This window comes from Sorex fumeus, unplaced genomic scaffold, assembly GCF_029834395.1.
Source record: "Sorex fumeus unplaced genomic scaffold, SorFum_2.1 ptg000037l, whole genome shotgun sequence".
In the NCBI taxonomy this organism is placed as follows: domain Eukaryota; kingdom Metazoa; phylum Chordata; class Mammalia; order Eulipotyphla; family Soricidae; genus Sorex; species Sorex fumeus.
The window spans coordinates 27643147-27655155 of NW_026606094.1; the positions used below are offsets into that span (position 1 = coordinate 27643147).

The 12009-nt window shown below is 37.7% G+C and overlaps 1 protein-coding gene across 3 annotated transcripts in view; it reads left to right on the top strand.

Annotated features, from left to right (window-relative positions):
- Positions 1-12009, top strand: part of ORC5 (origin recognition complex subunit 5) — a 76818-nt gene that overhangs the window by 42009 nt on the left and 22800 nt on the right. For 2 of the 3 annotated variants that reach the window (XM_056118246.1, XM_056118248.1), the window contains 2 exons: positions 1477-1524; positions 3469-3579. The exons of the other annotated variant lie outside the window; for it this stretch is intronic. In XM_056118246.1, coding sequence (XP_055974221.1) covers positions 1477-1524; positions 3469-3579 — 159 coding nt within the window. The remainder of the gene's footprint in view (positions 1-1476; positions 1525-3468; positions 3580-12009) is intronic. 3 annotated transcript variants of the gene reach the window in all.

The window sequence follows — 12009 nt, forward strand, 5'->3', positions numbered from 1 at the left end:
CCTCTTCTGTACATGATTAGTTGGAGAAATCTGATCTGAAAATTGGTTTCTTTTAAAAATAATACGACATTTGTATTCATAAATAGATGTTGTGCAAAGTTATATAATTGCTTTTTTTCCCCCAATAGTCTTTAGTGTTGTGAAATTAAAGGTCATTTCTGGTTTTTCTCCTATTTTGACTCCCAAGCACTTAACTGGATGTTTTCAACCATTATTTCTTAAGTGAATTGACAACCTGCACAAAGGGATAAATAAGCCTATTTGTTTTTTGAAGTTTTGGGCTGGAGCGATAGCACAGCGGGTAGGGCATTTGCCTTGCATGTGGCCAACCTGGCCGACCCAGGTTCGATTCCTACGCCCCTCTTGGAGAGCCCGGCAAGCTACTGAGACCGTGTTGCCCGCACAGCAAAAGCGTATTTGATATGTCAGAGTAACAAGTGTCACAATGGAGATGGTATTGGGCCCGCTTGAACAAATTGATGAAAAACAGGAGGACAGTGACAGTGACAATATTATTGTATAATGAATATGCAGTGAATCAATATAATGAATATATAATATAATCAATATAATGAATGTAGCACTGCCCTCCCTTTGTTCATTGATTTGCTCGAGTGAGCACCAGTAACGTCTCCATTGTGAGACTTGTTACTGTTTTTGGCATATTGAATAGCCACGGGGAGCTTGTCAGGCTCTGCCATGTGGGTGGGGTACTCTCGGTAGCTTGCCAGGCTCTCTGAGAGGGATGGAGGAATCGAACCCGGTTCGGCTGCATGCAGGGCAAACACCCCACCCACTGTGCTATATATATATATATGTATATATATATATATATATATATAAAAGGCCCTCCCATTCATCGCTTTGCTCGAGCGGGCCCAGTAACGTCTCCATTGGAGATTTTGTTGTTACTGTGTTTGGCATATCGAATACATCACGGGTGGCTTGCCAGGCTCTGCCGGGCGAGATACTCTTGGTAGCTTGCCAGGCTCTCCAATATATATTCATATATATTTATAATGAATATAAATGAATCAATATGACATATTCTTCTGGAAATGTCACAATTTTATTGTATTTGGTTTTGTGCCATTAGCTGGCTGTGCTCAGGAGTTACTTACTACTCATGGCTTGTACACTCAGGAATTACTCCTCGTGAGCTTGAAGACTATTATATTATGCCGGGGATCAAATCTGGGTCAGCCACTTGCAAGGCAAACACCCTAATCCACTGTGCTCTGGCCCCTCACAACTTTATTTTAAAACCTCTTTTTAACCTGCAAGAGTAGTCATTGAGTATAAAATCAACATCAGATTAGCCTAAAGCATTGATATTTAAGGTGACATTTTATGTGAAAAGTGGAATAATATTTAAATCTGAGATGCATATATTAGTAGTATTGTATCATGTTTTGAAAAAAATGTGTTTTTTGTGAAGTATTTTTTTATGGTAAAAATTATTTTTCTTAATTGCAGCATCATGGAAAAATCAAAAAAACCAACTTTCTAAAGAAACATGAAAAGGTATTTTTATTTAATTTCTCAGATGGGCAAACATTAACTTAAAATACTAAAGGAAATAAACTCATAGTATTAGCCATTTGGGTATAGTTTTATTTGACTGTCATAATGTGATACTTTGTTATACTGGTTACATTGGCTACAGGTGTATTCAGTTGAACTTATACTAGTAAAAGAAGTTAATTGACAAATTTTAGTAAATAGCTAAGCATTCCCTTTAGAACTTTAATTAGATTCTATTTACCTGTTGTTTTTTAAAAACACTTAATGAAAATGACATTGATAAAGTAAAAATGTGAACTAAAAAGCATTACTGGGTTTTAAAAATGCTAAAAAGTACTAAGCAAATCAGAGTCCTTCAAATTTTGAAATTGTATACTGATAACAAGATATACAGATTACTATAAAGATCAGTGATGACTGAGACTTAAAGCCCCAAACAAATTTATTTAATCTGATTTGAGGAACCTGAAAGTTTGGGAATTCGAAGCACTAGGTGTATCTGAAGGTAGGTGTGTGGGCAAGATTGAAACTAGTTGCAGGAATAGTTATGACTATTCAGATCACTTATTTTGTAAACTTAAAAAGTCTGATGTTTCTAAATACTGGTGATAAAGTATGAGAATAAAAGCCTGGGCATTCTGTAGGTTGGCAGTATCTAGTAAAGTTAGTAATTATGAATGTACTTAGATTTAGTCAACAAACTTCCTAACCATTAATGACTACAATAAAGCAGTTTTATACATTGCTTATGACACAATTGAATATGAGTTATCTGGCCCTCTCAGGTAGAACATGAAAGGCCCCAAAGTTAATACCTAAGGAAAAGAAAGAAGTATGAAGGTTCAAAAGGCCAGGCTTGACTGCAGCTCACATCACTTTCACTAGTATTCTGATTTCCAGGACACAATTGTATGAGCCTCCTGTAACTGCAGGAGAAACTGAAAAATGTTGTCTTCCTCTGTGCCTCCAAAAGAATAATGTTGGCAAACACTTGTCATCATTGCCACGTACTTTTGCCCAGTAACCCTACCTTGAGAAACTTATACATATTCACAAGGGAAAATGTATGGGATTATCCCTCAAAGTGTTATGGAATGGAATTACGTAGAGTAGTATAAGAATGATTTTTATAATAGTACTGTTTATTCATAAAGAACATATGTCACAGATTATTTGCTTCTTGTCAAGTTATGATTTTGAGATTTATCTGAATTGACCCAGATTGGTCTGGTCCAGTGTTTCCCAATGGGATGCTGGGATAGTCTAGTAGGGTGGTACTAGCCTCCTGTGTAGTTGGGTGATGCTTTTCTGTTTGATCACTCTGAGGTCCTCGGGACCACTGAGAAGAGAGCAATATGGAAGTAAGTTTGGGTTATGAAAGTAATAGAAACACCAAATTCTGAGTAGTGCTTCCTTCTAAGCACTGTATGGTCCCCAAACATATCCTGCTGCAATTGCTCCCTGAGCTATATGAGCTGGGAGTAGACCCTGGGGGTGGCCCCAAACAAAATAAAAACAGCCCAATAGGAGTGATGTTCAGGACAAATCTGGTTGACATGTGAGTTTTTTCCTTTAATTTTGATAGTCACTGTCAGTGTCACTGTTTTCCCGTTATTCATCAATTTGCTCGAGCGGGCCCAGTTTTGACACTTGTTACTATTTTTGGAATATCGAATACATCATGGGTAGCTTGCCAGACTTTGCCATGCGGGTGAGATACTCTTGGTAGCTTGCCGGGCTCTCCGAGAGTACTAAATCAAAAACCTCTTGAAGAAGATGTTAAAAGAGATCATGATCAAATTAGGAAGTTTTCAACCTAGAAATTGCAAAATATTTCTTTTTAGTATTCTTAGGAACTGTATGCAATATAAATTTATCACTACTGGGCTTTTATAGTACAGAATGTATTATATAGAGTAAAACCTGTGTTCTTTTTTTCCACAGACAAGCAATCATCTCCTTGGACCAAAACAATTTCCTCTAGACAGATTATTAGCAATATTATATAGTATTGTGGACAGTAGAGTTCTTCCAACAGCAAATATCTTTTCCCAGGTAAACTTAATGATGTGACTTATTATCACTGTCTTTATAGAATTTTTCAAGTATATTATTGAAAAGTTCCTGTCATTTAGATTTTTGGTGAGCATATACACTATTTTAATTGTACAATGGACGGTATCTTTGATAAATACCTTAAAACTCCAAATTTCCAGTTTCTAAGAGTTTCCTAAATACCCATATTTAGGAATTTAGGAATATAGGAATATAGCACTATTTTAACTGTAGAGTGACCAGCATCCTTGGTAAATAATTTAAAGCTCCAAGTACAAAATCTTTGAGGGTATTCCTAAATACCTATATAGGCATAGCTTGATTGAAAAAAACAACATGCTATTTTGGGCTTTTAAAAAAAAATTGTCATTAAATGATACTAGTTTTATGATAAGTAACTTCATGATTAAATGGCTTAATTATGTAGGCAAATTTAGTGAAAATTTTAAAATTCTAATAATCCATAATCCTTTCCCTCAAGGATATCTGTTTACTTTGCCCTTTTTAAAGAATGTGATAGATTTTCTAGAATGTTTATATTCTAAGAATTTGCACTAGATGGCAGCAGTAGCATAAAAATATGAAACAAAAATTTTTAAAGAAAGTAGTTTTTTTAAAATAAAATATCTCTAAAATATGCCTAAAGTGGGATATTTTAGTTGACATCTTAAGAAAAACCGACTTAATAAAAGTATAATTATTATAGATTTTGTAAATTGTATGGAAAAATAGTGCTTAGCACATGGTTTGAAGAAATGCACAAAAATGAAAGTAATGTGACCTAATATTAATTCCAAACAAAAGTAGTATTCAAAAAGTTGTATTGCAATAAATATTTTATTTGTTGTTTAATTTTAATGCATATTTAGGTAGGTAAATATGTAAATAATGTTATTTATATGTTGTCTATATATAAGTTGATTCCTGAATGAATGTTTAGACTTTATAGTTTAAGGTTGATTGGTACTTTTAAATTTCTTTGTAATATTATCAACTTTAAAGGTAGATGGTTTTTGCAAAGGAGGACGTTGCAACCACACCCAGCTGTGGTTAGGGCTTACTCCTGGCTCTGTATACTCAGTGATCATTTTTGGCCATGGTCAAGGTACATTATGTGTTGCTGGGGATCAAACCAGAGTGCTACCTCTGTGCTAGCTCTGCAGCCCTAACGTTAAATAATTTTTATACAAATTAGAATTTATGCAAAATCATGATTATGCTACTATCTTTGAAGGAAGATTTCTAGTCCATTATTGGACCATGTAAATAGATCGGCAACATGTATTGGCAAGTTAATTCAGTCCATTTCTGTACTCCTCAGGTTTTGTTTACATGTATTTTTAAAGTGCTGTTTAAAATCAATCTTTAATTGCACTTTGCCATTCATTTCTACAAATAGCATTGGAGGGGGGTTTGCTATTGCAGTATTATGAATGAAAGATTGGTATTGATGACTTTTAGACTAAGGAATTGAGCCTCAGAGAGGTCTAATAATTCTTACATAACACAAGTAAATCTTTGAGAATGAAGCCTAAGAAAGGTGAGCATGCTATGTTTTGAAAGCAAAATAGAAAGGTTGTTTCCTGCACATGTAACTGTGTTTCTAGGCTGTTCCGGATCACCTTTGTAAAAATTTTTTTTTCAGTTCAATTTTTTTCTCCTTTTGGGGAAGTTTATAATTTATGCATTGAAGTCAGGATTCTGAGACCAGGCAGATAGTTCAGAGAGTATGATGCATATGCCCTTCATCTGTGAGTCCCTGAGGAAGGCCTCTGACACCACATAGCCTGCCATGCAGATATCTAGTCATTCCGGCCCTGACAGCTGAACATTGCTTGGAAAAGCCTTCTCCAGCTGCACGCTTAGGAGACCTCATGCCATGATCTCCCCCTTTCCTTCCCCCATCTGTACCCTTCTACCACAAAAAAAGGAGAAAAAATCTGGATGTTACCAGTGACTTACTTAATTAAAGCCTAAGGATATAAGTAAACTGTGGTGTAGGGAAGATCTTTTAGGCATTCTGTGTATCAGTTGCTTTCTTTAATAAAAATTAAAATTAATTTGGTAAATATACAAATAATATTACAAATATTACTATTTGTAAATAATATATTCTAACATCAGATATATAATATATATACATATATATATAATACATATATATATATGCCTCTCAGAGAATCTGGCAAGCTATTGAGAGTATCCCGCCCGCACGGGTAGAGCCTGCCAAGCTCCCTGTGTCCTATTTGATATGCCAAGATCAGTAAATATAACAGGTCTCATTCCTCTGACCCTGAAAGAGCCTCTGATTGTTGGGAAAGATGAGTAAAGAGAAGCTGCTAAAAATCTCGGGGCTGGGATGAATAGAGATGTTACTGCCGCCTGCTCGAGTAAATCGAGGAACAACAGGATGACAGTGATTCAGTGAACATAAGACTGAATGAATGTGTAGTAGAAAGATCACATGGGTATTGGGTAGAAAAGAGAAAAAGGCAACCAGTCTGAGAATGGATAGGAATTTTAAAATTACTTCCGTTTATACAGTTGAAATATTTGTTATTCGAAAATGAGAGAATGACTAAATGTTCTAGGTATAAATAATCTAAAACAGGAAGTTGCTGATGTAGAGTTAACTGGTTACTTTGAGAACTTTATTATAGACAAACTATGCCTTCAGCAGTGCCAGTAATGTTGTAATTAAACAAATTGACCCCCCCAAATCTTTAGTTTTTAATGTATTTTCAACTTCATGGGTCTAAAATTCTTTCCAGCCTGAACAACCTGGAAAACAATCTTTATATTCTTCATTTCTTCTCATGATACATAATCAAAATGATAATTTGTGTATATTTAACATTGCCCAAACAGAATTTTTTTTTCATTTGGTGTCACATCATTTCTCATTTGGGGTACAAAGAATTTGGGTGTGATGTGCTCATGAATAGATACTAATTCATCCCTATGAGTTGACCTTTATGTTTCTTTAGTTGTTATAGTATAAGAATATAATATGATATGTAAATTATAAAATATGGCAGAAATTGTATCAAAAAGGTTATTTCTGAGCCAAAGAGATAGTATAGTGAGAAAGGCTCTTCTCTTGCATAAGGCCAACCTGTCACCCCAGAAGATTCCTCAAGCCCCACCAAGAGTGATCCTTAAGTGCAGAGCCAGAGTAAGCCTGGAGCACCCTGAGTTGTACCCCCTCTCCCCCTAGGTCATTTCTCCCTTGTCTTTTTTCCCCCCATTTTTTGTTTTTCTTTTAGTTATGTGTGTGAACTACACATGTGAACTACACGTACACGTACACTTATGTCTTACAACTATGCATTGGTAATTTTAGGGGTGGGAGGATTGGGTTGCATTGCTTGGGGCTACTCCCAGTTGTGCTCAAAGAAACCTGTGGTGCTGGTAATCAAACCTGGGCTTCCTGCAGATGCAAAGTTTGTGCTTCAGTCCCTTGAGCTATCTTTCCAGCCCTTCAAGCTTAGTTTTTTTGGAAGGTGGAATGGGGGCTGGGCAGTGTTAGGCCACACCTTGTGAAGCTCAGGACTTACTCCTTGCTCTGTGCTCAAGGATCATTCCCGGTGAGGATGGTGGGACCAAATGGGGTGCCAAGGATTAAACTCAGGTCGGCTACATACAGGGACTATTGTATTATTTCTCTGTTCCTGCACACTTAGGTTTTTTTTTTTTAATTAAAGCACCATGATTTACAAAGTTTTTCACAGTTGATTTTTATACATACAGTATTGAAGCACCCATCGCACCGCTAGTGTCAACTTCCCTTGGCCATTGTTCCTAGGTTCCCTCCTATATTCCTTCCCTCTCCTGCAACTTCTCTCCCTCCAACACACACACACACACACACACACACACACACACACACACACGTTCCCGACTGTTCTTTGCAGACACTTTTCTAACTTCAGTTATTACAAGTTTGGGTCTCTTGATTTCTTGGGTCTGTGGTTTTGATATTTGGCTTTTTTATTCCTTAGTGCCACCTTTGTGCTTTAATCCTGGCCTCCATTGCTTCTCATATGTCTCTTCCCCCACTCCACTCTTTCTTTCCTTCTCCCTATACACTGGGACCAAGGTTGATCTGGGCATCCCCACTTTAAAATACTGCATTCCTTCATCCAGGTATTTATTCTAAATACCACCTATAAATGACATCATCCTGTGCTTAATCCTTCTTCTTCTGGCTTACTTCATTTAATGTGACATCTTCCAGTTCCATCCATGTTTCTGCGAATTGCATGATTTCAGCATTCCTTACAGCTGTGTAGTATTTTTTGTGTATGATTGTGTATATATACCACATCTTTATGATACACTTGTATGTTGTTTTACATCTAGGTTGATTGCAAATCTTAGATACTACACTGAGTGCTGCTATGAATAATGGTTTGCAAACATTCTTTTGAATGGGTGTTTTTCTGTCCTCCACACCTAATTTTTTAAGTGCAAATCATAAAACTGCACATTTGTATGATGGGCTGGAGCGATAGCACAGTGGTAGGGCCTTTGCCTTGAGCGTGGCTGCACCGGCAGTGTTGGGTTTGATTCTTTCGCCTCTCTCAGAGACCCCGGCAAGCAACCGAGAGTATCTTGCCCGCATGGCAAAGCCTGGCAAGCTCCCCATGACGTATTTGATATGTCAAGCACAGTAACGAGTTTCACAATGGAGAGGTTACTGGGGCCGCTCGAGCAAATTGATGAACCCGAGGACAGTGCAGTGCTACAGTGCTACTTATTTGATATGAACACTAGATGGCAGTATCACTGCATTTTCACTTTCAGTGAGCTAGGAAAACCTGGTCTACTTGTTTTTCTTTTTGTTGTTGTTATTTCAAGATAGTAAAACATATCTGTTTTGAATAAATATTCATTTGAATAAATATTAAGTTGAAATTTAGTGATGAATGTGAGTGCATGAACATATTCATATACTTTCATGAATATGTGCGTTAAAATATCAGACATTTTTTTTGTATGCTGGAGAACTCAGGGCCTCTGATATGCAAGGCTTGCAATGAGAATTGTGTTTTATGAGCACTTTCTACCTGAAGTAAATTTTTTTTATTGGCTATAGAATATCCTTGTAAGATGATAGATAATGTATTGTTTTTCTACTTGATCAACATGCACTTGTTTAAAGGTTAGATTCCCTGCCACATAGCATTATTCCTCCAGCACCACCAGGTGTCACTCCTGAGCACAGAGCCAGGAATAGCCTCCCAGCACCTCTGGGCTTGGCTCACAAACCACCCCTCTCCGGTTCACCCCACCCCACCCCACCCCAAAGGATTTATTTTGTAGTAATGTATGAATCCTATATACTTATTTACCAGTTACGTTTAAAAAATAACTTCTCACGTATGTCAGATTGTTCAAGCATAGTGTTCAATATTCAAAAATTCGCTTAAAGTAGTATTTCTGTAGTAAAGTTATAAAAATACAAGCACAAGGACTTTTAGTTCTTAAGTTCTGAGAATCAGTTCCTTCATACAAAAAACAGTACTCTCTGAATTGACATTAATAGAACAACTGAGAGATAAGACAGGAGAGCTGGTTGGGTTTTGTTTGGTTTTTTCCCCCCAGCAGTAGTCAGTGAACTGTGTGGCCACTCCTAGCCGTCCTTAGCCAACTGTGCCGGACAGTCCAAGGCCAGATGTGGCAAGGCAGTGCCTTAGGCCAGTGGTACTGGGAGCTACTAGAGCCACACCTTTTGATGCTTGGGCTCTGGTGCTGAGGACAACCTTGGGTTTTTACACATGCAGGGAATGTGCCCCTAAGCTATCTCCTCAACCCCAGGAGCAGAGTCCTTTAACAAGTGTGCCATATTTTGCAACTGCAATTTTTCCCCCCAGTGATACCTAATTTCTGACTGGTTTCATATTTTAGTTATGTATGAGTTAAGAAAATATAGAGAATACCCTCCTAATCTTTTGCATGTAAATAAATGTTTTTGAAGAGAAGGAATTTTTATAGGGGATGTGAATTTTTAAAAATCATTAAAAAATATTCTACCTTTGGGGCCAGAGAGATAATACAAAGGGTAGGGCACTTTGCCTTGCTTATGGCTGTCCTGGATTCGATCTCTGGCAACCCGTTTGATCACCCAAGCCCTGCCAAGAATGATCCCTGAACATGAAACTAGGAATAAGCCATGAGCACAATGAGTTTGGCCTCAAAAACCAAAATAAAAAAATAAAATATTCTGCATTTTTTTACTTACAAGGAAAGTTGTAAGACTTTTCAAGACTACTTCTTCTTGAAAGAAGTCTGATGATTTAAAACTTTGAAACCTTCTATTGTAATCTTGTCTTGTGTTTTGTTTTGTTTTTTTGTTCAGGTCAGCTCTACATTTTTCTTCAATCTGATAATCCTTCGAAAAATGCTTTTCCCCTCCAGCTTTTTTCAGGGGTGCAATGTTGTGAAGGGAGCTGTATTTGAGGAGGGGCTTGCGTGAAAGGATTTTCAGATTCATGTATTTTGTTTTGTGGCCACACCCAATGGTGCTCACAGATTACTCCTGGCTCTGTGCTCAGGGATCACTCCTGACAGTGCTCAGGGAGCAGTGTACTACCAGGGGTCAAGCCAGGGTCAGCCATGTGCAGAGCAAGTACTTTACCCACTGCACTCTCTGGCCTCTTTTATAATAGCTTTAAAAACCCTTAACTATGCCTTTCACAAATAGCCAGGGAAAGGGAACAAAGGGCAGGTTCAGACTTTCACTTCTGGTCGCTCATGGGGCTCTGGACAAATATAAAAATGTAACATGTTTTTTTCCCTGTAAAGACATAAGTTCAGAAAATGTTGCACTTTTTAAAAAATGTTTTTAATTTGATTTTATTTTTATAAAATAGTTCACAATATTTGATTACACTGGAGCGATAGCACAGCGGGTAGGGCGTTCGCCTTACAAGCGGCCAACATGGCCGACCCGAGTTCGATTCCTCCGCCCCTCTCGGAGAGCCCGGCAAGCTACCGAGAGTATTCGATATGCCAGACACAGTAACAACAAAGTCTCCAATGGAGACGTTACTGGGCCCGCTCGAGCAAATCGACGATCAACGGGAGGGCCTTTACCTTTACCTTTTACCTTAATATTCAAATACCAATCCCACTACAATTATACCTTCCAACCACAATAAATTCAGATGTTTCCATCCTGAACCCCAACCCCTAACCCCAAAGCAGATCTGAAATAATTTATTTTATATTGTTTGTTATGTATAATCCACTAAAAATGAGCCATTAACCCCTTCTATAAGATATTAGCAACATGTTGTTAAAGGTTGAATCTTGTATGCTTATATATATGTGTATGTATATATATGTATATATGTATATGTACAAATATGTGTATATATATATGTGACAATATATTTCCCCCTAAGATTGGTTGCCTTCTGCTCCATCCCACATCAAATATGGTATGCTACTCTTGGAATATTAGAGGTATGAAGTGTGAGATATCACTGCCGCATGGTCCAGTAGATTCACTCATGTAGACTCGAGGTATGGTGGCAGTTGAGTTCCAGAGGTTTTTGGCTGCCTGTGCTGGCTCCCTTGGGGCAGAGAGGGGCCTCACCTGACTCCCTCGGAGTTGCCCCAATAAAACAGCCTGGCAAGGCAGGCTATGGCATATCATTCTGTGCTCTCTTCTGAGTCACATCTTTACTCTAAATCACAAGAAGATGTGATTACAAATCAGGCTAAGAAGTGGAGTGCAGGGCTAGCTTAGGTGATTGAGCTGGAAATGAAATGATTATTTGAAACAGTGAGATTAAGAACTCAAACAAGGGTTCGGAGAGATAGTACAGCAGGTAAGACATTAAGGAGTAATCCCTGATTGTTGTGAAGTTTCGCCCAAAAATTTTTTGGGGAAAAAAAAAACTCAGACAAGGGGACCCTGAAGGTCACCCCAAGGGCTGGAGAATAAGCCTTGCACTTGGGGCCCCAGGTTTGCTTCCAGGTATTGCATGGTCCCCAAGTTCCACCCTGTAGGCCCCCAAGGCAAAACAAAAAGCCAGTGAAAAAACAGTACTGAATTTTTAACTAATTTTCAGGCACTTTTTCTATTACTGCAAGACAAATGATGCACTGTAAGATTTTCATTAGTAATGTTCTGATTCTACGTTTCCACCCTCATCTTGTTTCTCATGCTTCTGCAACTTGAATGCTAAGAACTTATTTTCCCAAACATAGCCAGAAGAGAATATACATTGTCCTTTCCATGTTACTCTGAGACATTGTCTAACAGATTCAAATTCTCTACGAAAAATGTACCTGATTTTAGCACTTAGCATTTGATGAGAACTCATGTCTGAAGTTATATTAAATTAAAAGTTACCTGAGAAGGGCCAGGGTTAACAATGAATAGGGTGTTTGCCTTGCACGCAACTGACCAGGATTCAA